Source organism: Pantherophis guttatus, chromosome 2 (assembly GCF_059756535.1).
Source record: "Pantherophis guttatus breed Tessera chromosome 2, ASM5975653v1, whole genome shotgun sequence".
Lineage (NCBI taxonomy): Eukaryota > Metazoa > Chordata > Lepidosauria > Squamata > Colubridae > Pantherophis > Pantherophis guttatus.
Genome location: NC_142064.1, coordinates 293270796 through 293295760, shown reverse-complemented (window position 1 = coordinate 293295760; position 24965 = coordinate 293270796). Strand labels below are relative to the sequence as shown.

Sequence of the window (24965 nt, the reverse complement as noted above, 5' to 3'; positions counted from 1 at the left end):
TTATCCCCTCTCTTTATCTATCTTATCATGTGTATATATCATTATCTATAATCTATCTATCTATCTATCTATCTATCTATCTATCTATCTATCTTATCCCCTCTCTTTATCTATCTTATCATGTGTATATATCATTATCTATCTATCTATCTATCTATCTATCTATCTATCTATCTATCATCTATCTATTTATCTATCTATCTATCTATCTATCTATCTATCTATCTATCTTATCCCCTCTCTTTATCTATCTTATCATGTGTATATATCATTATCTATAATCTATCTATCTATCTATCTATCTATCTATCTATCTATCATCTATCTATCTATCTATCTATCTATCTATCATCTATCTATCTATCTATCTATCTATCTATCTATCTATCTATCTATCTTATCCCCTCTCTTTATCTATCTTATCATGTGTATATATCATTATCTATCTATCTATCTATCTATCTATCTATCTATCTATCATCTATCTATCTATCTATCTATCTATCTATCTATCTATCTAATCTATCTTATCCCCTCTCTTTATCTATCTTATCATGTGTATATATCATTATCTATAATCTATCTATCTATCTATCTATCTATCTATCTATCTATCATCTATCTATCTTATCCCCTCTCTTTACCTATCTTATCATGTGTATATATCATCTATCATCTCTATCATCTATCATCTATCACCCTTCAATATGCCTCCCACCCTGGCACCCCTTCCCCTGGGGGTGGGCTGGAGCTGTGCTCCCAGTGAGGGCCTGTCGAGGGGTGGAAGTGGGGACCCCCTCCTGGTTGGTCTCCAGCAGCTTCGGAGCCTTGTGGTGCCCCCCGTGTCTGGGGAGGGGTTGACACAGAAACTTGTAGGCATCACTTGGTGGCCTCCCCTTCCTGCCTGGTCTGGCTGTGGGAGAACCCATTTTGCAAGGGCCACCCTGCAGCCAGGGGGACCCCCATAGCGGACGGCGGGGCAGCCCCCTTCACTTCCAGCTGCATCCCAGAGGTGCCCCCTTCCTTCCTTCCTGCTGGGTGTGTGTCCGTGTTTGTGTGTGCTTGTGCACCACATGTGTGTGTGTGTGCGTAGTGTGCAGGCGTGAACAAAGAGCCTTTTCATGGCCATTAAAACGTCTGGCCTGGCAAGAGTGAAGGTGGGCATCGGATGTTTCTGCTGATGCCCGAAAGGGGGGCTCTGCCTCACGTGGAGACCCTCCCCCCAAAGGGAGGCAGCCTCCAACCTGCCTGGGGCCCAACGGGGCCCACTAAGCAGGGCCTCCTGAGACCCAGTGGGTGAAATCGCCCTGCGGGAACAGGAAGGGGGCTGCACCAAGGGGAGGAGATTTGGGGAGGGGGCTCCATCCTCAGCCAGCCTGTCTCTCCTCCACCCCCTCTTACGCAGCTGACCCAGTGGTCGATGTCCTGGCGGTGCTGCAGCTGCAGAAGGAGCCCGAGGGGGTCCGCAAGACGCCCGGCTTCTGCCCGCAGAGGCGCACAGGGTCCAAGCCGGACGCAGCCTTCCGGATATCCAGGCGGGCCCAGATCAGTGCCCCAACGCGACAACTCTTCCCAGGTATCCCCCCGCCCAAGGCTGCAGGTGGGACGGAGGGACTTGAGGTCTCGTCTTTCACCCAAGCCCAGAAAGGCACTTAACCAGATAAACCAGGACACGGTGAACCCCGGATCATCAGCGCTGCAAGCAAAGCCTCACCTGGTGAACTCTGGCCTGCAGCGCTGTCCAGGGTGGGCGTCGCTTTTCTCCAACCGGCCTTGGGGACCCAGAGGCTGGGAAGGGGCAGCGGATCCCCCTCCCTCCCGGCCACAGATCCTGCCTGTAGCCGAGCCCCCTTTGTAGCTCCTCCCCCCCTCCCCAGGTGAGTTCCCCGAGGACTTCTCCGTGATGGCGCTGCTAAAGGCCAAGCCGGGCCGCCCCGTCTTCCTGCTCTCCCTCTACGACCGGCACGGCGTGCAACAACTGGGCGTTGAGCTCGACCGCTCCCCGCGATTCCTCTACCGCGACCAGAGCGGCCGCCCCGCCCCTGAGGACTACCCGGTCTTCCGTGGGGCCAACCTGACCGATGGCAGGTGAGTCCCCTCCGCCCTTGGGGGAGCCCGGTCAGCCCCGCCATGCCAGCTCCGGGGTGGGTGTCCTCCTGGGGGACCCTGCGAGCAACGGAAGGCGAGACACACCAGACAGCCGGTCATGGCAGTGAAGCCTGTCTCTCCCGGGGAGGGAGGGGTCCCTAGAGGGGGGCCTTGCCTTCAGTGGCTGGACGGTTCTCCTTGGGGCGCAGAACAGCCCGTGGGACCCCAGAAGGCAGCTTCCATTGGGGGTCCCTGCGGTGGAGAAATAGGGTGAGATGGGGGGTGGGGTGGGGTGGAGGAAGAGTCTCCTGGTTCCAAGGGTCTCCAGGGCTCCTTCCTTGCCCATCAGCCTCCTCCCTCCCCCAGCTGGCTCAAGGCAATCCCCGGGTCGGGTAGAGTCTTGCCTGTAGTGGAAGTGGGGGTGGCTCCCCCTTTTTGGCCAGGTGCTCCAAGTGGAAGCTGGAGACCCTCCAATTGGTGGGGCTTGACTTCGGCTTTGTGCTTGGACCGCATGGGGTGGACTGCATGGCCTCACGGAGCCCTGTGGCTTTGGGATTCCCCAGCTCATGTTCCTGGGCTGCGAGAGGCCCCGGGACCTTCCTGACGCTGCCGGGGAGCATTCAGTCTTGGGGTTCCCCTCCCACAGGGCCCTTTGGCTCCAGCTGGCAAAACCAGAACTGGAGACGGGGGAGAAAATTCCAGGCTCTTTGGTCCTTTCTCCCCTGCAGGCCAGGCTTCCTGCAGCTAAAGGCCGGAGGGGCTTTTGACTCTTCCTTCTATTTAAAATCGTGTGTGTGTGTGTGTGTGTGTCAGAGGAGGGGAGAGCAGACAGGAGCAAAAGCAGAGAGTTTTAACTTCTGGGGCTGAGACCCACCGGGAGGAAAGGAGCGAGAGGCCGCTGGAGGCTCCTGCCCCAAACACCCACCCGGAAAGCCAGAAGCTCTTGACCTGGCACTGCAGACGGGCAGATAAGTTGGCGCCTGGCAGGCTCCGGGCCCGACAGGCCAAGCTGGGTGCCAGGCGCCACTCTGCCCGTCCTTCTCTGGAGGCCCGGCTCAGCCTTCCGGTGCCCGTGTGGCCTGCGGGGGCTGAGTGGGGGGGGCTGCCTTGTCCCTGCAGGTGGCATCGGGTGGCACTCAGTGTGAAGAAGAAGCAGGTGACGCTATTCCTGGACTGCAAGAAGAGAGCCACCGTGCCCCTCCCTCGGGGGAACAAGCCCGTGCTGGACACCAAGGGCATCACCGTCTTCGGGGCCCAGATCCTGGACGAGGGGGTCTTTGAGGTAGAAAGCGCCCACCACCCCTCCCTCCTGCCGCCCTCCCCTGTTGTGGGTCTGAGCCCCCCTCAACCGCCCTCCTGTGCCTCTTCCCCCCCCTCCCCCAGGGAGACATCCAGCAGCTGCTGATCAGCTCCAGCCCCCAGGCTGCCCACGACTACTGCCCGGACTGCGGGGGGGCCCCCCAGAAGCCCCAAGCCCAGGAAGCTCAGCAGAGGCCCCCCAGGCCTGAGGTGAGGAGGGGGACAACCTGGGGGCATCTTTTTCCACTGGCCTTTGGCACTCAGGGCTAAAAGGAGGTTTTGTGGGAAGGGAAAGGACCTGCCCGCAGATTCGAAGCCCCAGAAAAGATCACCCCAATTTTAATAAGAGGGAGAGGGGAAAAGGGGGAGCAGTCTGGGCTCTTCTGAACAGGAATGAGGAAAACACATCTGGACTCCATGCCACATTTGAATGCCAACGGGAGCTACCGTGGCACAGAGTCAGGGTACTGAGCGGCTTTAAAATTTGATGAATAAATAAATGTATTTTTGTCAAAACCTCTTTGAACCCCGATGGAGCTTCCAGATGGAGTACGGAAGAGCTTCAAACTGCCTCAGGGTTCATAGGATTTTAGTCGGGAGGGACTTTTTGAGGCCATCTAGTCTGACCCCCCAGCACAAGACTCCCAGGCGGGTGCAGCCCAAAATCACTTTCGCCTTTTCTGCAGCCGCCTCACCCGGCTGGCTCAAAGTCTCTTTTGCAACCGAGTTTGTCCTTTTTCGTAAGAAGCCGATCAAAGCTGGCACGAAATCTCCACCCTGGACGGTGCATTTCTCAGTGCAGGATCTCCGAGCGATAAATAAATGACTTCAAGGGATAAATAAATCCAGGAGAAGTTTTGGCCTCCGAGAAGAAACTTCTGGGATTGTTTTGGCAACTTTCTTGGCCACTTGGGAAAGACAGAGGGCTTCTTTCACCAACAGTTAATCACTTAATCATTAACAGATTTATATAGCCGTCCATCTTCACACAGGTAAGTCCTCAATTTACAACAGTTCCTTAGTGACCGTTAAAGCGGCACTGAAAATAGTGACTTATGACCATTTTTCAAACTTATGACCATTGCAGCATCCCTATGGTCAAAATTCAGATGCTTCACAACTGACTCATATTTATGATGGTTGCAGTGTCCGGTGGGGGGGGAGGTCCCGGTGATCCCCTTTTGCGACCTTCCGACAAGCAGAGCCAACGAGGAACCCAGATTCACTTAACAACTGCGGCCAGAAATGTCGTAACAACAGAACAACATAGCGACAGAAATTTTGGGCTCAATTGTGGTCGTAAGTCGAGGTTTACTTGGAGTCAACAGCTAGAGCAGTTCAAACAATAATTAATAACAGGTGTAGTTACCAATTAAATTAAAAATAAAACTGGGAGAATGGGCCAGCATTTTACGTACAGATGGTCCTCACCTTATGACCAGAGCCGAGACTAAAATTTCCCATTGCTAAACAAGTACAGCGCAGCCCTCTCCCCATATCTCTGGGACCCCCAGAACTACTGAAACGACCAGGTTTTGGGGGATTTCCTAAATGCTGATAGGGTGGGGCTAAATTTACCTGCGGGGGAAATGAAGCATATTTTTTAGAAAATCTTTTTAGCATAATAACCTGGGAAGGGACCCTGGAGGTCTTCCAGTCCAACCTCTTGCTCCTATCCCATTTCAGGTAAATGGTTATATGTATATATTTATGTCTCCCCCAGAAAAGGGAGGGGTGCACCCACCAAATCTAGCAAGGAAGCTCCTGCATTTAACTGGGATTAAACCCCACCATTGTGGCTGGAACGGATGAAGGGAACTTCACTTCAAACTTTCTCCCTCAAAGTTTCACGAGAGGCTGTAATGGATCTTCTCCCCAGGGTTCAATGGAGGGGGGGGGCTCATTCTCCCCCTCCCAACATGAGCCCATTGTGAATTGTTCTCCTCTGTGGGGCCGACCGCAGAGCTGAGCCCTGTGAAGTCCTGCCAAGCCACTCGCTTCAGATGAAGTCGAAAGATTTGGAGTTCTGCGTCCGGTTGAGAGAGTAGAGGTAGTCCTCGGCTGAAGACCACAACTGAGCCCGAAATTTCGGTTGTTAAGTGAGACATTTCAGTGAATGTTGCCTCATTTTACGACCTTTCTTGCCTCGGTTGTTAAGTGAATCATTGCAGTTGATAAGTTAGTAACCCGGTGGTTAGGTGCAGCTGGTTTCCCCGTTGACTTGGCTTGCCAGAAGGTCGCAAGAGGGGATCACGTGATCCCGGGGCACTGCAACTGTCATAAATATGAGTCAGTTGCTAAGCGTCCCAATTTTGATCACCTGATCATGGGGGGAAGCTGGAAAGGCCATAACTTCCAACTATTGCTTAGCGCATTGTAAGCCGCCCTGAGTCTCCGGAGAAGGGCGGCATATAAATCAAATTAATAATAATAATAATAATAATAATAATAATAATAACAGCTGTGAAAACTGGTCATAAGTCACTTTTTTCAGTGCCTTTGTAACTTTGAGCCGTCACTAAATGGACTGTCGTAAATCGAGGACTACCTGTACAAGAGCGACAAAGAGGGTTAGGGGACTTGAGGCCAAAACGTACGATGAACGGTTGCAGGAACTGGGCCTGGCTAGTCTAGTGAAGAAAAGAGAAGAGAAGGACAGGATAGCAGAGGTCCAGTATTTGAGGGGCTGCCCCAGAGAGGAAGGGGGTCCATTTACTCCCCATAGCACTGAAGGCAGGACAGGAAGCAGTGGGTGGAAGCTCCTCAGAGAGACCTGGGGAGGGGGTGTCTCTCAGGGGAGTGGGCTCCATGTGTTCAGACACCCCCTTGGCCCCGCTTTCTGCTGGACCGGCCCTTCCTCTGGCCACCTTCCTCCATCGCTGCCTTTGTGGCCCCCGCTAGACACCGGCCAAGACGAAGCCCCCCACCAACGCCGAGGCCAAGCAGCCCCAGAAGCGCCAGCTGCCCGGCCCTTCGCCCACCGCCCTCAAGACGGACGCCCTGAAGGGGAAGCGGCCCGGTGGCCCCAAGGAGCCCCGTGACGGGAAAGCGCTCGGCAGCGGGAAGGCCTCGGCTGCCGGAAAGCCCCCCAAGGCCAACAGCCCCAGTGCTAAGGCGACGTCGGCCGGCAAGGCCTCTGCGGGGAAGAAGGCAGGGGGCCCGGCCCAGGCAGCCCGGGGGCCAAGAAGCAGCTACCAGCAGGTAGAGCCAGAGGGAGGGGCTGGGGTTGGCAAGTGGGGGAGGGGGGAGCCCCGAACAAGAGAAGCATTCCTCCTTGGGCTGGTCTGGAGTGCACGGGGAGGACCCCAGCTTCTCCAGCCCCCCTCCAGCTCCTCTTGAACCCTCCGGTGGGCCTGGCTCAGCCCTGGTTTCGTGCCCCAGCTGGGCGTGAGACCCTCCGCTTCCCCCATTCGTTGATTCCTCTGGGCTTAAATGATCCCCGTTGCAGAATTGGGCCCCGGAGCCCGACGGGGACATTTGCACTAACCAACTAATCCTCCCTTCCCTCTGTCTCCTTTCTCGCTTCTTTCTTCTCTGAATTCACCACCAACCCTGATTTTACCTCCGTTGGTGGGTGCCCCTCCCTCCCTCCAAGGACGCCGGTCCTCTTCCCACTGAGCAGCCCCGGGGGGCTCACCAGCACCCCAGCCGCCCCCCACCTCCTGAGGCTACTTCTCGGAAGGCCTCACCTCCTCCCCTCTCGTCACCATGGGTGGAGGTAAATGACGGCCCCTCCCCGTGGCCCCAGCATGCTGGTGCAGAGGGACTCGGCCCAGGGGGCAGGAGGTATGGGGCGCGGGGCATCCCTTGCTGCTGGGCAAGGCTCCCCCACCGGTGGGGTGCCTGGCAAGGTCTCAGGTGCTGCGGGGCGCTTGCTGCAGACAACTTCCCTTTCCTGGGCTAACGTCCCGTTGGGTTCCCGTCCTGCCTGGGCCAGGAGGAGGCAGCCAAGGAGGAGGAGGAGGGTCTCGTGCCTGACGTGGGGCTGGACCATGGAGACGGCGATCCCAACCCTGGCGAGATGGGTCCCCTGCTCTCAGCCCAGGCCCCCTACGATGCCGTCGTAAGTGGGAGCCTCCCTTGTGTCCTGTGTCACTGTCTCTGTGTCACCTGTCCATCCGTCCATTGCCCGTTGCTGACTGGCTCTCCTGGCGCCATGATTCTGGCTGGCTTTGTGGGGGGTGGGAGTTTCCCTTCTTTTGTGGCTCTTTCGCTGAACCGTGTGATGCTGTGGGCACCTCCGTGTTTCCCGTCTGTGTCTTGTGTCCGTGTCCGTGTCCTGGTCTGGTCTGGTGGGTGGCTGCGGATTTCCTTTGGGCTTCCGGTTCCCAGCTGCCTTTGGGTCCCCTCTTGGTTGGCACAGGGGCTTCCTCCTGCCTTCCCCACCACCCAACACTGGGTGGCAGCAGCACCTCCTACCCCTTCCCCTATTTTGCCATGCTCTGAACCCCTCTCTATGGTTCGACCGGCTCTGGCTTCTCCTGCACTTGCTCCTGGATTCCCTCATTTGCATGGCTCGGTCACCATTCTCTTATGTCCTGTGACATCACCCCGTTTGATGATGTCACTTCCTATGAAGTTATGTCACGTGACATCTCTTCTTCTGATGATGTCACTTCCTATGAAGTTATGTCACGTGACATCTCTCCTTTTGACGATGTCACTTCCTATGAAGTTATATCCCGTGACATCATCCCATTGATGATGTCATTTCCTATGAAGTTATATCCGTGACATCACCCCATTGATGATGTCATTTCCTATGAATTATGACCTGCCCCATCTGTCATATCATGCTTTTGATGACATCATTTCCTACTAGGATGTGCCCTGTCCATCCTTACGCCTTGATCTCTCTAACCATGAAGCTGATTTCCATGGAAATGCAGACAGGCCTTTTTCCCAGTATAACAATACCACTGGTCCCAGTCCCTGCTATACTGGAAAAGGCATTTCCTCCCCACCCCCCACAATTAGCACACAGTAATTCCAACCCCATTCCTTCCCGCCCCCCTCCCTTCACTCCAGAGCATTTCAAGAACATTTTTCAGAGTATTTTTTTCCTTAATAGGATTTGGTTCCAAATATTTTTTTTTTTTAACTCTGAGAAATTCTTGTGTATTTTGACAGATTTTTTAAAATTCTAAAGTAGGCAATGTGGGAGCCATTGGGCCCTCGTTTTAGAGATACTCTCTTACCGGATTCCTTGGTGCCTTCAGCCATGGCAGAACTTCTAATGGACTTGGAGAGTTCTTAATAATTCTTAAATATTCAGAGCTCCCGCCTGGACTGGAAGACCTGGGCTACGTCCAGAGACGATGGCCCTGCCTTCAAACGAGCCCTTGTTGAACTGGATGTCAAACATCAGCTCAGGAAATGTTTTATGACACTTTGCATTATGTCATAACCTGTTTTATAACCCCTGCAGTTTTCTTTTGGCAAGCTCCTCCCCCCCGCCCCAAGTGCTTTGCCATTGCCTCTTTCCTAGGGCTGAGAGAGACTGACTGGCTCAAGGTCACCCAGCTGGCTTGGTGCCCAAGGTGGAACTAGAACTCACCGTCTCCTGGAACTGGCTGTCATTCATACGTTAGCCATGAATGACTGGTCGACTGAATTCAGTCCCTGGGGTCAAAGTGCCTTTTCAGTTCTCCGTAGCCGTAGCAGCCACATTTAATCATCTCTGTGAGTGTAGGGGCTTCAGGGGCTGCCCCAAAGAAGGGGGGGGGGCTTCCCACCTATTCTCCAAAGCCCCTGAAGGCAGGACAAGAAGCAAATGGATGGAAACTAATCAAGGAGAGAAGCAACCTGGAACTAAGGAGAAACTTCTCACTGACCGTGAGAAAAATCAACCAGTGGAACTGCTTGCCACCAGAGGCTGTGAATGCTCCAACACTGGAAGTTTTTAAGAAGAGATTGGACAGCCATTTGCCTGAAATGCTATAGAGTTTCCTGCCTGAGCAGGGGGTTGGACTAGAAGACCTCCAAGGTCCCTTCCAACTCTGTCATTCTATTCTATTCTAATGTCCCAAAGATGCTTTTTTCCCAAAAGGCAACTGGACTTTGTGGGTTCTTTTCTTTCTTTGAAAATGTTTTGCTTCTTATCCAAGAAACTTCTTCAGGTCAAAAGCTGAAGAAGCTTCTTGGATGAGAGGTGAAACTAGAATAGAATAGAAGAGAAGAGAAGAGAAGAGAAGAGAAGAGAAGAGAAGAAAAAAGAAAAAAAAAGAAAAAAGAAAAGAAAAGAAAAAAGAAAAAAGAAAAGAAAGAAAAGAAGAAAAGAAAAGGAAAGAAAAGAAAAGAAAAAAAAGAAAAAAAAAAGAAAAGAAAAGAAAAGAGAAAAGAATAACAAAGTTGGAAGGGACCTTGGAGGTCTTCTAGTCCAACCCCCTGCTCAGGCAGGAAACCCTATAGCATTTCCGACAAATGGTTTTCAAAGTGGGGGAAAAAAGCAAGAAAATCCAGTTGCATTTTGGGGGAAAAGCCCCTTAGGGCAGGGGTCTCCAACCTTGGCAACTTTAAGACTTGTGGACTCCCAGAATTCCTCAGCCTGCAAAGCTGGGAGTTGAAGTCCAGAAGTCTTAAAAGTTGCCAAGGTTGGAGACCCCTGCCCCAAGGGGACCCCCATGATGGAGACTCTCCGCAGATGTTTTCCCACGAATGTTCTCACAGTGGCCACTTTTTCTTCTCTTTTGATCCGGGGTGTGTGCACAATAGTCAGGATATTTTTTTTGGGGGGGGTGTTCCCCAAAGCAAGTGGGATTAAAATAAAAAGCCTTAAATGAACCGAGGCGATGCATCTCGGTCCTTACGAAGAACCCTAGAAGGCAAGGGCTAGCAGGGGTCCTGGAGACCATCTAGTCCACCCTCCTGCCCAGGGCGAAGGAGAGTCCAGCAACAGTTGAGCTGCTGATGATTGAAACTCGGTAACTTTTGTGGGGATTGTGGTGGTTGTGCGAAAGACGTGTGTGTGTGTGTTTGTGTGTGTAAGGGTAGAATTCTGTTTTTCCTCCTGTCGGAGCCCCTCTTTGTGCCACTGAGATGGCTTGGCGTGTGGCACCTCCCCATGCAGGAGGAGGGCATTCGGTGTGACTGCGTGTTGTGTGTTTGTGTGCACGTGCTACAGCAACACAATGCTGACAATCTCCTTCTTGTGGCTACATGTGTGCAATCCCCAGGCAGTTCTCGGAGCCCGAGGCCTGAAGGGAGAGAAAGGGGAACCAGCTGTCTTTGAACCTGTAAGTCTCCGTGGTTGTCGGTGTGTTTGTGGGTGTGTGTGTGGGGGGTGTTGTGAGGCAGACAGCCTGAAATGTTGGCTCCATTCCCTTCTTCAGCCACAATTCCAGCTTGGTCCTTTTTCCCTGGTCCCGTTTTGTCACCTTTTGATCTCAGAAAGTCCAGAGTCGTCTCCCCTCCCCCACGAGCCCCTCCCCACCTGGGACAGAGATGAAGGTGGCCAGTGGTCTGGACGTTGTCTGGACACCCCCCCCTTTCCCATGTGGCAGCTGGGGCCACCTCTGGCCGGCCTTGGCTGATGGGAAAGGAGATTGACAAATCCTGGGCTTTAAGGACAGGGATGGGAGGAGGGATGGGAGGCCATCAGGCGATCCCAGGGCAGGAAGGAACCTGGTGGGAAAGGTGGGCAGATCCCTTCCACAGAGGTCAGAGCTGGGCTGGTGGGAGGATCCTTTGCGGGGTGTGTGTGTGTGCAAATTGGCTTCCATGCACTTAAAGTTGATATTTTTCAACATTGACAGCTTGACGATGGGTGGACTTCAACTCCCAGAATTCCCCAGCCAGCTCTGCTGGCTGGGGAATTCTGGGAGTTGAAGTCCACCCATCGTCAAGCTGTCAACGTTGAGAAAGAGTAGTAAATGAAGACCAAGCCATTGGAGTGGAGAGCCTAGTGCCCAATTGCTGCCGGTCATTGCAGGGGGGGTCAAAGGTCAAGATTAGCATCCCTTCCTGGCCCCCCTGTCCTGGGTCTCCCTCCCTCCCTCCCTGGTGGGATGGGCCCCCGCTCCGAATCATCCCCAGTGCCCAGTTTTATGGCCAGCCATGCCAGCTTCTGACGGCTTCCCCGCAGGGAGGCTCCTTATGCCCACCTCCCTGGACAGAAGGGGGAGAGGGTCTTTTTTTTCGCCCACCTGACCTCCTTTTTCCTCTGCAGGGGATGATCGTGGCGGGCCGCCCTGGTCCCGAAGGACCCCAGGTAAGAGCTGCGGGCGCTGGGTGCTGGGAGGGGTTGGGCAGGTGGGGAAGAGACGGCTGAAGAGACGCCTTCTTCCTCTGCAGGGCGTGAGTGGGCCGCCTGGCACCCAAGGGACGCCCGGACCTCCTGGCGACCCCGGAGAGCGGGTGAGTGGGGCACCCTCCCCATTGGGGGTCTCGAAAGGGGCAGAGGGGGACGCAGGACGGGCTGGGGGCAGGTACGCCTGCAGTCTCTGAGCATGTGCAGAGTTCTACTATCGCAGCTCACCGGGCGCCCCCGATTCCGTCTCTTGGAATCACTGCAATGCCAATTGTTCCTGAGTCAAAGGTTAAAGGCACTTTGCGCATGGCCCAAGACGCCCTTTTTCCCATCGGCTGTCCAGTCCACTAATTCAATAAGGTTGGAGCTCGGGGTCTGTGGGGCTTCCACCCCAAGTAGGTGGCCTGGAAGGAGCCCGAGGACTTTTTTGTATGGGTGAATAGTTCCCTGCCCCCCACTCCCCCCCTCGGCTGCCTTCAAGCTGTGCTTCAGGGGGATGATGGGGGTTGTAGTCCGGGTAACGCAGAGGGCACCGTGGAAGCTGGAACTGACACTCCTCCTCAAGGAGGACTCCTTCCCCCATGGGTCCCGGCCAGGGATTGGGGCCCGGACTTGTGTGTGTGTCGGGGGGGTGTGTCGCTGTGTGTTTGTGTGTTCAGCCTCTCTGCCTCCTTCGCAGGGTCCCCCTGGACGGGCCGGATTCCCGGGGTCAGACGGACGTCCAGGAGCCCCCGGCACCTCCATGATGCTTCCGGTGAGTCAGGACTGGGAGGGAACGTCCTGGGGGGGGGCGGCTGGGGGTCGGTTCAGCTCCCCAGTCCGGGAGGAAGCGGCTGCTGGCTCTTTTGGGTTCCTCCTGTGAAGCTCCCTCGATTCTCCCCTCCTGACCGCAGTTCCGCTTCGGGAGCCCCGCGGGGGGCCAGAAGGGGCCCGTCGCGATGGCCCAGGAGGCCCAGGCCCAGGCGTTCCTGCAACAGGCCCGCGTGAGTCCAGCCGGCCCCCTTCCTACGTTTATGGGGGAGGGGGGAACCGGAAGAATTCAGAAGAGCAAAATAAGCGTCCCCTATTCGGGAGCTCCCAATCCGGGGCCCTGCTTTTGAGCCTCTGGGTGCCCCCGACTTAAAGGTGGAGGATGGGTGAGTAGCTGAGAGGGCCTGTGGGGTCTCTGGGGTGGGGAGAAGGACACAGTGGGGATGGGAGGATTCATGCCAGCCAGGTGTTGGACGGGGGGAGGGAGGAGGCGACCCCCTTTTTCTTAGCTCTTGGGGGGAAATCAGACAGGAAGCCCCAAACCCGCCTAGGTTCAAAGTAAAGGGGGGAGGCAGCTGTCTGGAGCCCCCCTCAAGCCCAGTGCCTGATGCTCCAGGGTCTCTGGGGGGTGTCTCTGCTTGCCTGACCCCTTTCCTCCCTTGCCACAGCTGGCCTTGCGTGGCCCTCCAGGACCGATGGGGTACACCGGCCGCCCAGGACCCATGGTCAGTGTGGGGGGGGGGCTGGATATGGGGAGGGGGCAGTGGTGAAATCTAAAATTTCTTACTACCGGTTCTGTGGGCGTGACTTGGTGGGGGGGGGTGTAATGTGACTGGGTGGGAGTGGCCAATTTTTTTTTTTTACTTTTAAAACCGTTTTTTACATGTAAAACCATGTAAAAAATGCTTTCAAAAGGCTCTGACGATCCCCGCTGAGTTCAGGAGGGATCGTCAGAGGCATTTAAAAGAAAGAAAAGGCTCTGATGATTGGCAGGGGGGGCGGGGGCAGGGATTTCTCCGAACCGCCTGCCGCCATCGCTACCTACTCGCCCGAGCCGGTCCGAACCGGGAGCATTTCACCCCTGGGAGGGGGGCCCTTGGGCCCTTTGGTGCTTCAGCCTCTGCTGGGCCCCTGGCTGGGGAAGGCTCCCCACTGCGTTTGGCCCTTCCCTCCCCAGGGGCCCGGCTGCCATATCCCCCTCCTGTTTCCTCTCTCCTAGGGTGAAGCTGGAGGCCCCGGCGTGAAGGGAGAGCCTGGAGATTTTGGGCCCCAGGTAAGGTGGACTGACTTGTGGGTCCCCTCCCCTCCACACTTCGCTCTCTAGGGCAACCGATAACTTTGTGCTCTGCTGAGGGCCCCCATGCAACCGGGATGTGGGGTGCCTGGAAGGGGGGGGTCCCCTCTGATGGCTCTGCCAGCCCCTGGTAGGTCCCCCCTTTTTGCCCGACTAAATCTTGGTCCCTCTCTCTCTCTCTCCTCCTCCAGGGGCCCCAGGGGCAACAGGGACTGAGTGGCCCCCCAGGGAAGCCCGGCCGTCGCGTAAGTCCACTTTTCTTAGTTGAAGGGGAACACAAGTTGTGTAACAATCACAGCACAACAGGGGAGGAGGGGGAGCCTCCGAGCGGAAAGGGGGGCCTCCTCCTGACCCCCCCCCTGTGTGTCTCCAGGGCAGGGCTGGCGCAGACGGCGCACGGGGGATGCCTGGGGAGTCCGGCCTGAAGGTAAGGACCCTGTTTCCACAAGGGGGGAGGACTCGAACTCGGCTCTCCCACCCCTCACCCTCTGCACGAAGACGGTGCTGGCCTTGCAGCCAAGGGCTCTGGGGTCAGGCCCTCACTGACCTATGTGGGGGGACCCCCCCGGGCTCCCTTCCTTTGGGGGACCCCTCATCATCCTCCCCCATGCCCCACCCCCGCCTTTTTCTGCTGCTCCTGCTCCTCCCCCTGCGAGCAGAGCCAGAATGACTGGGGCGGGTCTCCTAGTCACCCCTGCGGGGGTCCCTTGGGGACTCTGAGCCCCACATCTGCTGCCCCCGCCCCTTCTCTCACCCTCTTCTCCTGCAGGGCGACCGGGGTTTCGACGGGCTGCCCGGCCTCCCGGGGGACAAAGGATACCGGGTGAGTGGGGAGGAGAGTTGGGGGGAGGGTTGGGGGCCGCCGCTCTTGGTGGGGCCCCTCACTGTGCTGCTTCCGTCCTTGGCAGGGGGACCCCGGTGCGCAGGGTGTCGCTGGACCTCCGGGCGAAGACGGCGAGAGGGTAAGGCCCGCGAGGGGAAGGGGGGAGTGCAGACATCCCTCTAAAGAACACATCCCACCTTGAGGACTAGCAACTTGAGCTTTCATACGGACCCAGGGGAGGTCCTCAGGGGGAGGGGCTCTGGCGGAGGGTTTCCCTCTGCCTCCATACACAGAAATGGGAGGGTGAAAATGGAAGCCGACTGGCCCCCTTGCAGACCCCCTTCCTTTCCCCCCACTGCAGGGAGACGATGGAGAGATTGGGCCCCGCGGCCTCCCCGGAGAACCGGTGCGTAGCATCCCCGGTGTGGAAGGTGGGGGGGGGGGGCAGCAGGTCCTGTGCTCTCCCAGGCTTGCGTGGAGAAGGGCATTTAAAGACCCTCACCCATGTCCCCCACCTCAATTCCTTGGGGTTCCCCAGAGCAACGAGTGGGGGGGTTGGTCACCCCCCCAAGGCTCCTCTGTGGGCCCCTCCCACCCATCCTGCCTTTTCTTTGCAGGGACCGAGAGGGTTGCTTGGCCCCAAGGGGCCCCCGGGCATCCCAGGGCCACAGGTAAGTGCTGGGGAGGAGGGACCCCCCGGGCCCCCCTCCCTCGGGGATTCCTCCGGCCCTGCCACTGACCACTGGCTCTGGCCTGTCTTTCCCTTGGCAGGGCGTGCGTGGCGTGGACGGCCCCCACGGCCCGAAGGGGGGTCTGGTAAGTGGATGGGGGCCGGCTGGGCAAAGGCAAAGCAGCAGCCGTGGGTTTTGGAAGGTTGGCCAAGGCATGCTGAAGAGCTTCTGAGCATGCGCAGAGCGCCTTCCCCACCAGTCTTTCTGCCAGCCTCAGGGGGTCGGAGGGAGCAACTTCCGAGGTCTCGGGGTCCCAAAAAGGCCCCTCTGAGGAAGACGGGGCCCCTTCGCCACACCTGCAGCCGGAGAGGGCGGGTCTGGGCCCTTTGGGGCGGTGTGGTGGCCGGTTTCGGCCCAGGTGTTACAGGGGCAGTTGTCGTCGTATAGTGGCTGCCAGGGATGATGGGAGCTGCAGCCCAGGACTGGCGCTTGGGGGGTCCCAGGCGGAGGAAGGATGCACAGGGGAGGGGGCTCTTTGCATGTTCATGGACAGCGAGGGAGTAGATCCCTGCCAAAGAAGGGCTGGGCTGGATGGTCTCCAGTTACCTCTTAAGGGGCTGATTTGGGAAGTTGAAACGGGATTGGCTCCCGGAAGGGACACCACCAGGAGATCCCAAACGTCCCCCAAACAGGCCAGGGAAGCCACTTGGTTTAGGCTGCTGGGGAAATATCTAGGGTGCATCCAAGAAGCCCCCCCCTCCCCTGGGCTCTGTCTTGATCTGACGCCCCACCTCTGTTTGTCTGAACCAGGGTCCGCAAGGGGAGCCGGGACCCCCCGGCCAGCAGGGGACACCTGGGGCTCAGGTAAGTCCAAGAGGGGCGGAGGAAGACTGGGGTGAGTGGCCGGCTGGGCGAGGGGCAGCGGCTGCTTCTCACAGGGGTCTATACCGCTCGTGGCTTCCCAGCTGTCAGTTCCTTAAGGTAGACTGCTTTTGACTATGGAGGTTTGGCGGAGGATTAAGAGCCCCTGGTAGCTCCGCAGCCTTACCCGTGCCTTGAGTCCCCCCAGGGCAGCTCTGGAGAGAAGCAGCTGCCCCCCCCAAACACCAGGGGGCTCTTTAGCCCTTCATTAGCCCTGGAAAATGCCTGCCCCCCTCCCGCACTTGCCTGGGGGGCCAAGGGCAGCCCCACTCCTCTCCCCAGCAAGGGCTGTCTGGTGGGGGGGGGCTGGTTTGCTAGGTTCCCCTCCAGGTAGGCAGGTGGCGGAACAGTCCTAGCTGAAACTTTTCTGCTGTTGATGCAAACTTTAATTCCCGGTTTGGTTCCAGTTCGTCTCTGTTTGTGATCCGAAGCCTCTCAGGCACCCCAAAAACTGCATCTCCAGCCCTCTGTGTGTAGGGGGGGGGACAGGAGGGTCTTGGCCTCCAGGACGCCCCTCACCCCCCTTTTCCTTCTCTGCTTCCAGGGTTTGTCGGGACCGCAAGGCGCCATGGGGGCCCCGGGGGAAAAGGTGAGAGTGGGGGCAGTGGGGCAGGGGGCCCTCTATCCCCAGAGCCCAGGGCGGGGAGAGGCTTCCTGGCCTTCTGGCTCCAACAGGGTCTCCCCCTCTCTTGCAGGGACCCCAAGGGAAACCCGGCCTTCCCGGGATGCCCGGCTCGGATGGACCCCCGGTGAGTGTCCCCCATCGCCCCAACCTTGGCCTTTCTGGAGGGGCCCAACTCCTGAGTCTGTGCCCCGGATGGGGGGAAGGAGCAACGGGGCTGAAGGGCTGCCGTGGGGCAGAGTGGTCCCCTGGCAGAGCCCAAGGAGCCAGTGGGGTGTGGCTGAGGCCCCATGGTAGGGCTTCCCCAAGATTTTGGGGGCCCCCTGACCCCCTGCCCTCCTCTCCCTGCAGGGCCACCCGGGCAAAGAGGGACTTCCTGGCACCAAAGGCAACCCGGTGAGTGGACGGGCGTGGCGGCTGCCCTGGGCTGGCACAGCCTCTCCGGGTGGCACCCGCCTGCCCCGCCCGAGCCTCCCCAAGCTGCCCGCGGGGGCTGTGGGGGCAAGGAGAGCCCCTGGGGGCGAATGGCGGGCCATGGGAAGGGTGGCTCCGTGGCTGCCAAGGGCCCCATCCTGGCATGCAGCGCCATGAAGGGGACCCTCCCGAGCGGGCACTGCTGCCCCCCATCTGGGGGAGGGAAGGAAAGCAGCGGGGGTGGGGGTGGGGCTTTTGGAGGGATCTTAGAATGGGAGCTTCAGGAGAGGTTTTTTTTGGGGGGGCTGAGGGGGCCTCTCTGCCTGGGGGCATTTAAACGCTGTAAGAGCCACATTGATCATTTATTCATTTTTGATTGATTGATTGCAACTGCCCATCTCAACAGGTGACTCTGGGCGGCATGGGTCATATAAGTGGGGGGAGGTTGGGCTTTTGTCATGGGGCCCTTTTGGAGGTGCAATTCCCCTTTGAGCCACCAGGGGGAGGAGCGTGAAGCAGCTATCCGCTTCCTCGGTTCTCCAGCAGGGGGCAGACCTGAAACAACTCCCACACACAGACTAAGTCCAAGCAGGGCAGGTTTCCTGCTTGGGGGGGGGCATAATTCTTGGGGGGGGGTTGATGGTGAGTTGATGGTGTGGGGCCTGATCCTGCCTCTCCCCTCCTCCCTTGCAGGGCCCCTCTGGCCCCCAAGGCCTGGTGGGCTATCCGGGTCCTCGTGGAGGAAAGGTGAGCATGTGTGGTGACCCCCCCCAGGGATCTTGTGGAGGGGGGAGGGACTCAGGAGGAGGGCAGTGTCTGGCTTTCTTGGGTGGGAAGGGGGGGGTCATGCTGGGTCTTCCCCCCCTTGGGGAGGGGCTGAGCTCCTCAGAACTGGGGGGGGGGGCTGGAAGCAGGGAGAGCTCCGGAGGGAGAATGGGGGGGGGGATGAGGGACTGAAGGGGTCTCAGGAGCCCACCTTGGCCCCCCAGTCCAGAAAAGGGCCCCCTCCCTGCACATCCCGTGCGGCATGTTGTTCGTGCACTCAGGGACAACTTCTTCCCTTGTCCTGGGGTCTCTGCTGGGAAGCATGGGGCTTGTAGTCCGACCCATGTTGCTGAGTCCGTGTTCCCCCTCAGGGTACCGATGGCGTCCGAGGCTTGAAAGGGCAAAAGGGAGAGAAGGTGAGAGCTTCCCTTTTGCTTAAGGCTCTGCCCCCCCCCATCCCCCACAAGCCAGGCCCACCTCACTCGCATCCTCACGACAACCCTGTGAGGTGGGCCGGGCAGGAAGGGGGAGGGGGAGACGGGCCCAGCGTTACCTAGTGATTTCCACGGTGGGGTGGATTGGAATTTGAGTCCCCGTGTCTGATGCCTGATGCCTGCAGCCCCATGACGCAACCGGGGCTGCTTGAGGTCATCCAGCCCACCCTCCCTTGCCCAGACTCTGTTTTTCCTGCAGTTGTGGCTGATGGGTTTTATGCCCTGAATGGAGGGGAGACATTCGGGGGTTCCAGCAGGGCCTCCCCTCTTTTGCAACCCGGCCCCTTCTTGGGGTGCCCCCTCATCCTCAGAGGAGGCAGATCTTTGGGGGTCTGGGTGTTTTCATGTGGGGTGCCCCATTTCCTCCCCCCCTTGCTCTGAACTGACCCTGCTGTGAATCACCTCGATGGGCACCCCTGGAGGGCAGCTGAAGCTCCCCATCTCTGAGCAGTTCCCCTCCGCCAGCCCCCCCATCAGAGGGGCAACGGGGGGGGTCTGAGTGGAGTGGGGGGGTCCATCCAAAGCCCCCTCCCTCGAGCATCTCCTTTTCCTTCTGCTGTGCGATTCTGTCTCTGAGCTGGCAGGTTGGGGTTTTGGGGGTCCTGGTGCAGCTGTTTTGGGGTCCCACCTGTTCCTTTCCCTCCCCCCTTGCTGAATGCTGCCCTTCGGCCCCCTTCTTTCCTTCCTGTAGGGCGAAGAAGGCTTCCCTGGCACCAAGGGCGAGGTGGGGCCGAAAGGCGACAGGGTAAGTCCTCCCACGGGGGTGGGGGGTGGGGGGTGGGGTTGGGATCTGGACTGGTTGGGCTGGCCCCTCGGACGACCCTCTGCCTTCTCTGTGCAGGGTGAGTTGGGGGTCCCGGGATCCCGTGGGGAAGACGGTCCCGAAGGCTCCAAGGGGCGGACGGGCCCCCCTGGCGACCCCGGCCCCTCCGGACTCACGGGCGAGAAGGTGCGTAATGGGACAGGGAGGGGGCTTCGGAGTTGGACCTCCCCCGCCTCCCCCACCTCTGCTGACCCTCCTTCTTCCCCTTCTGGCAGGGCAAACTTGGGGTGCCGGGTCTCCCCGGATATCCCGGCCGACAAGGCCTCAAGGTGAGTAGGGGTGGAGCGAGCGGGAGAAGAGAGCAGGGGGTGGAAGGGGAATCGGGGGCTCCCCGTTGGGGGTCGAACCAGCCGAGTGAGCTGGAGGGGGGGCTGGTCCCCCAATGGTGGCCCTCCCCTTGTTTCTGACCCCCCCCTTTCCTCTTTCCTCCCCAGGGTTCCCAAGGTTTCCCCGGCTTTCCTGGGTCGAGCGGAGAGAAGGGGCTTCGGGTAAGTAGCACCCCTTCTTTTTGGGGGGCCCTCCTGGGGCCACTCAGAGGCCTGGAAGGGCCCTCAAGGGAGCCAAGAGGAGGGCCCCCTGAGCTCCTGCAGGGAAGTGAGGAGGGTGCAGAGCATCCCACAGTCCCAGAATCTCTCAAAAGCCCCCCACCCCACCCCCCACAGCTTCCCTCCTATCACCTTCAGTCTGCCTAGTGCGCTGTTGTTGGTTGCAGCTCCAGCTGGGGTGTGTTTGTGTTGGCTCAACACAAGAGACACAACACAACACAAGGAGACAGACGGAGCCTACAGAGGCTCCGTCTGTCTCCTTCCTTCCTTCCTTCCTTCCTTCCTCCCTTTCTTTCTCTTCCTCTCTTTCTCTGTCTCTTTCTTTCTTCTTTCTTTCTCTTTCTTCTTTTTCTCTCTCCCTCCCTCTCCCTTTCACAAAAGTTGACGTCAAAGAAACGGCCTGCAAAGTTTCTCTTGGACGCTTTTCCTAAGAACTCTGCACATGCTCAGGGTCCTTCCAATGCAGGATAAGGGGCCCTTGTGAGGGATCAGGAAGGAAAGCTTCCGTTCGTGTTAGTGGAGCCCCGGAATAGCCCCTCCTGGGATGTCTGGGTGCAGAGGGGCAGGGCGTGGGGGGGGGATGTTGTGGGGAGGGGGCTGCTTCTTAGGCTGGTCTTTGCTCTTCCCCTCCCCTCCCACAGGGTCTCTCTGGGAAAATGGGACCGCGAGGAGAACGAGGACCCTCCGTGAGTGACAGGGATGAGTTTGGGGGGAGGGGTCTGGCAGGGAAGGATTTGCCCCCCTTCCCTGCCCCTTTCCCTTCTGGCGCCAAGTGCGAAGGACGGGTGGAGGGTCTGGCGGGGTTTGTCACCTGCTGGTGGCTCTCAAGCGGGGCTGGGGTGGCCTCCGGGGTGCAGGGCTGTGGCCCCCGGACGGACGGACGGACACTCTCTCTCTCTCTCTTTCAGGGCCCCAGAGGACAGCGGGGGCCACGAGGAGCCACTGGGAAGTTCGGAGCCAAGGTGAGCCTGATGGTGACGGTGATGGGAGATTCGGAGGTAGACTGCTCCTGGATCTGGAGGTTCCATGTCGGGAAGGAGGGGAAAGTCGATAGATTTTCAAAATCCGAAAGAAAAATTTGGAGGGGAAAGGAAGCTAGTTGCACACACCGCTTGGGCATCTGTGCGTGATAAACTGGCACATTTACACAAACCGATCTCTGTGTCTGGAAGCTGCGATGCCCGGATTTGCGCAGACGGGCATTTCTTCCTGGCACCGCACCCTTGTGCCCCATCTGCACACAACTCAGCGGAGGGTTCGGCTGCCTTCATCCAACCTTTTTAACACTTAGCGTTGGTGCAAATCCTCCCACGTGGTTGTCTCTTACGCCGACGCAGAGAAGCTCAGGGCGTCCGGCGGGCTGACCGCGGGCACAAGGGCCCTGCCCTACGGCCTGACCCCTCTCTCTTCTCCCCCCAGGGCACCTCTGGTGGCGAAGGGCCCTCGGGGCCCCCAGGCGAACGGGTAAGCTGAGCCTCCTGATTTGGCCCTGTCCAGCAACTGGACACCTGGCCTTAAAACACCTGGCGAAAGGAGGGGTCCCCTCGCCCTCCGTGCTCCACCATGGGGGGCTCCCGTCTGGAGGTGGATCGGGGAGGGGGTCTCTGTGGAAGAAGCTGAGCAGGTTCAAGAGCCCCGGAGACCATCATCCTTTCCAAGCCAGGGCTGCTGAGCTCCGTGGCCGTCTGGAGGTGCTGAGTTCCCGTTTGGGTCCAGCTTTGGGGGGGGGCACTGTGGCACGACCCCTAATGGGGGGGCTCTCCTCCTCTTCCTCCTCCTGCAGGGGCAACCAGGAACTCAGGGGCCGAACGGATTCCCCGGACCGAAAGGCCCCCCGGTGAGTCACGGACCCCTCCCCTCCTCTGTCCCCCCACTGCCTGCCCCCCTCCCCAGCCACTGACTCTGCCCCCTTTCTTTGTCCACAGGGGCCCCCCGGGAAGGACGGGATGCCGGGCCACCCGGGACAGCGTGGAGAAGTGGTGAGCGACGACCCCGTTATGTCCCTGCCTTGCGAGGGTCCCCCAGCCAGCTACTGCCCCCTCCCCTCCCCCGTGGGCTGATGTGGGGCTCAGATTAACCCTGAGATCGACTTTTTAGATTTACGTCTGAATCAAAACGGTTCCTTCCTCCAGCACCCAATGGTTGAGATTAACATAATAATTTGTGCAAATTTCCTGGAGGTTTCATCGAGAACCGTTTTCTAACTCAAAGCAACCTCACAAGGTCGGTTTTCTGGGGAGGGGGGGAAGGGACTAGGAAGAGGCCACTTTCAGAATGAAAGAGTGATACAAATCAAAGAAGCCAATAAATCTTAATAAATCACTAGCAAGACTCCGAATTCTTCAGTGCGCTCTGCACATGCTCAAGGGGCCTCTTCTTCTCCATGCCCCCCCCCTCACCTGCTTCTGGCTTTAGAGACTAACAGGGAAGACTCCGGTTTCACTTTGAGAGGGTTCCGGGTGCGAATTCCGCCCTTTCCCGGCTAGGCTGGGGCAACCGGGTTGGGCCCGGTTCAGAGGGGAGGGGGTATCGCTGCCCCCCCATCTCCTCCCTGCCACCCTCTCCTCTTCTGTCTCCCAGGGGCTGCAAGGCAAGGCTGGATCCCCAGGCGGCCCCGGAATTGTGGGGCCACAGGTAACGACGGATGCTCCCGGAAAGGGGGTGGGTGGGAGGGAGGGAGGGGCAGCAGCCCTTCAACCGGTCTCCATCCCTGCTGCTTTTTCTGACAGGGGTCCACGGGAGAAACGGGCCAGATGGGGGAGAGGGGCCACTCGGGCCCCCCAGGACCTCCAGGAGAACAAGGCCTGCCAGGGCCCTCCGGGAAGGAAGGGACCAAGGTAAGCCCCCGTGGCCGGCCATGCAGAGGCTTCCTGCCACCCCTCCGTCCCCCTCCCCTCCCTTGTGGCCCCTACGGAGGGAGGGCTCCAGGGGACCTAGGGCTGGGCACCCACTTCCCCCATTTAGCGGCTGTCACCCCCCCCACAGCTGTCCCTTGTCCACCGGGCCCTCCCTGCGAGGGGTGGCTTGGCCGTGCAGAGAATCGGGGGGGTGGGCTGCCCTCGTCCTCCGCTGTGGGGCCGGGGGGGGCATTGTGACGCTCCGTGTTTCTTTCAGGGCGACCCAGGAACCATTGGAGGCCCCGGGAAGGATGGACCCCCAGGGCTACGGGGCTTCCCCGGAGAGCGAGGCCTTCCTGGCACGGCTGTACGTACCTGGCCTCCCACTGGAGCGATGGTTGGCGGGGGGGGGGTAGAGACCCCATCTGGGGAGGGAGCAGGAATAGGAAGTCCCCATAGAGTTTCTTTCTTTCTTTCTTTCTTTCTTTCTTTCTTTCTTTCTTTCTTTCTTTCTTTCTTTCTTTCTTTCTTTCTTTCTTTCATCCTTCCTTCCTTCCTCCCTCCCTCCTTCCTTCCTTCCTTCCTTCCTTTCTTTCTTTCTGATCCGTTCTAGAGGGGTCCTTGGTCCCCCTGGAAACCTTTCCAGGATTCTCCGTGCTGGATTTTCCCTCTTGCTTTGCCCAAATAAAAGGCTGTTTCTGAGAAGGCAGCAGGTCCTGCATCTACAGAGCCAGAGCCGGAGGCACCTCAGAGGTCATCTAGATTAGCCCTTGGCCCGAGCTGAAAAAGAGAAAGTGAGAGAGAGCCACCTGCTCCCGGCAGACCCCAGAGGGGCATCCCAGTGGCTCAGGGGCTGCCCTATGGCAACTGTTACTCAGTGCTAGACTGCTCCTGAGCTGGAGGTTTCATTGGTACTCCCCAGCTGCCGGCCACCTCCGTCCTGAATCTCCTGCCCCTTTCGGGTGGCCCTCGTTGGATTAGGAGGTGGTGGGTTGAAGGACTCTCTCTCTCTCTCTCTGCCCCCCTTTTCTCAGGTCTGATCCTCACCAAGCCCCCTCCTTCCTCTCCCTTGTCCCCCTCAACCTGGTGGGGCTCCAGGGCCCGCAGGGAGCCCCCTCCTCCCCCAGGCAGTGGGGCAGAGGGAATACTTGCAGGCAATGAATGGCAAGACTCAGGGTGGGCTGAGGGAAAGAGGACCACTCGCTCGGGCCCCCTTTTCCAACTAGGCCAGTGGCCAGCAGGGAGCCTTGGGGGGAGAGGGTCCTGCTGACCCCTCCTCCTGGAGAGCCAAAATCCAGATCTGCCCCATGGCCAGCTTCTGTTGGGGTCAACAGCTACCCGTCTGTTTGGGGGTGCTCAAAAGGGCCCACCCTCTCCTGAATTGGGGCCTACCAGAGCCCCCATTTCTGCATTGGGGCCCTGCTCCAGGGGCCCGTGGCCCTAAGGACAGCATCCTTCTGTGGCTCCCGAAGCAACGGAGCTGGTCACTCTTTGAAACGGCCAAAATTGGTCAGGAATGGGAAGACATCACCCCCCCCCCAGTCCAGACCTGAGGGTTGGGGGGAAGTGGAAGGCGGGAGAGAGGGGGTCTTGAGGGCTTGGGGGGGGAGTCCTTCATCTGGGGGAAAGCCATCGAGGGGAGGTGGGCCGGCTAAGCCTCTTCTCTTCCCGAGCAGGGGGCCTCTGGACTGAAAGGCAACGAGGGACCTGCCGGCCCCCCAGGACCAGCGGTGAGTATTTTGGCCCCTCCCTTCCAGTCACCCAGGGATCCGGCTGTAGCCCGATCTTACTGGATCACGACCTCCTGATACAATCGGAAATTGAAATCTCCAGATCCTTCTGGGCCTGTGCTGGGCTGCTTCCTTAACAGACACCCCCCAACTATCCCCACTGCCCCCCCAAGGCCAGGGGACTGCGTTGGGAAGGAGAAAGGGAGGGAGGGATCCAGCCTCAGCCCCCCCCCGCTCATGAGGGGCCCAGAGGAAAGAAGGAGACCCCCCCCCACTCACTGCCTTGAACCCTCCCAGTAGAAGATTTCCAAGCTTTTGGTCCCTACCGTCTCTGCCTGGTCCCAGCCTCCTTTGCTGGCTGGGGAGGATGGGCTTTAGAGTGAGAGGCAGGGTCAGCGTGGAAATCTCCTGCCTCTCTCTTTGTGCCCGTCGTGTGGAGGCTGGGACTGACCACCATTTTCTTTCTCCTTCCAGGGATCTCCCGGAGAGAAAGGTCCCTCAGGATCAGGAGGCCCTGTTGGGCCCCCAGGCAGACCTGGCCCCCAGGGGCCACACGGACCGGCTGGAGAGAAGGGCGTGCCTGTGAGTAGAGGCAGATGCCTTGTGGTGGTGGTGGGGAGACAGGGAGGGGACACTGAGGA

The 24965-nt window shown here is 58.5% G+C and overlaps 1 protein-coding gene across 1 annotated transcript in view; it reads left to right on the top strand.

Annotated features, from left to right (window-relative positions):
- Nucleotides 1-24965, top strand: part of COL11A2 (collagen type XI alpha 2 chain) — a 41884-nt gene that overhangs the window by 5703 nt on the left and 11216 nt on the right. The window contains exons 2-42 of the mRNA XM_087884955.1: nt 1406-1576; nt 1878-2088; nt 3208-3370; nt 3472-3597; nt 6289-6588; nt 6983-7105; nt 7325-7450; nt 10563-10622; nt 11555-11596; nt 11680-11742; nt 12315-12389; nt 12529-12618; nt 13054-13110; nt 13605-13658; nt 13871-13924; nt 14053-14106; nt 14449-14502; nt 14588-14641; nt 14864-14908; nt 15120-15173; nt 15274-15318; nt 15984-16037; nt 16639-16683; nt 16790-16843; nt 17068-17112; nt 17824-17877; nt 18267-18311; nt 19081-19134; nt 19231-19338; nt 19428-19481; nt 19647-19700; nt 20399-20443; nt 20666-20719; nt 21177-21221; nt 21541-21594; nt 21683-21736; nt 22338-22391; nt 22487-22594; nt 22872-22961; nt 24271-24324; nt 24799-24906. Coding sequence (XP_087741081.1) covers nt 1406-1576; nt 1878-2088; nt 3208-3370; nt 3472-3597; nt 6289-6588; nt 6983-7105; nt 7325-7450; nt 10563-10622; nt 11555-11596; nt 11680-11742; nt 12315-12389; nt 12529-12618; nt 13054-13110; nt 13605-13658; nt 13871-13924; nt 14053-14106; nt 14449-14502; nt 14588-14641; nt 14864-14908; nt 15120-15173; nt 15274-15318; nt 15984-16037; nt 16639-16683; nt 16790-16843; nt 17068-17112; nt 17824-17877; nt 18267-18311; nt 19081-19134; nt 19231-19338; nt 19428-19481; nt 19647-19700; nt 20399-20443; nt 20666-20719; nt 21177-21221; nt 21541-21594; nt 21683-21736; nt 22338-22391; nt 22487-22594; nt 22872-22961; nt 24271-24324; nt 24799-24906 — 3254 coding nt within the window. The remainder of the gene's footprint in view (nt 1-1405; nt 1577-1877; nt 2089-3207; nt 3371-3471; nt 3598-6288; nt 6589-6982; nt 7106-7324; nt 7451-10562; nt 10623-11554; nt 11597-11679; nt 11743-12314; nt 12390-12528; nt 12619-13053; nt 13111-13604; nt 13659-13870; nt 13925-14052; nt 14107-14448; nt 14503-14587; nt 14642-14863; nt 14909-15119; nt 15174-15273; nt 15319-15983; nt 16038-16638; nt 16684-16789; nt 16844-17067; nt 17113-17823; nt 17878-18266; nt 18312-19080; nt 19135-19230; nt 19339-19427; nt 19482-19646; nt 19701-20398; nt 20444-20665; nt 20720-21176; nt 21222-21540; nt 21595-21682; nt 21737-22337; nt 22392-22486; nt 22595-22871; nt 22962-24270; nt 24325-24798; nt 24907-24965) is intronic.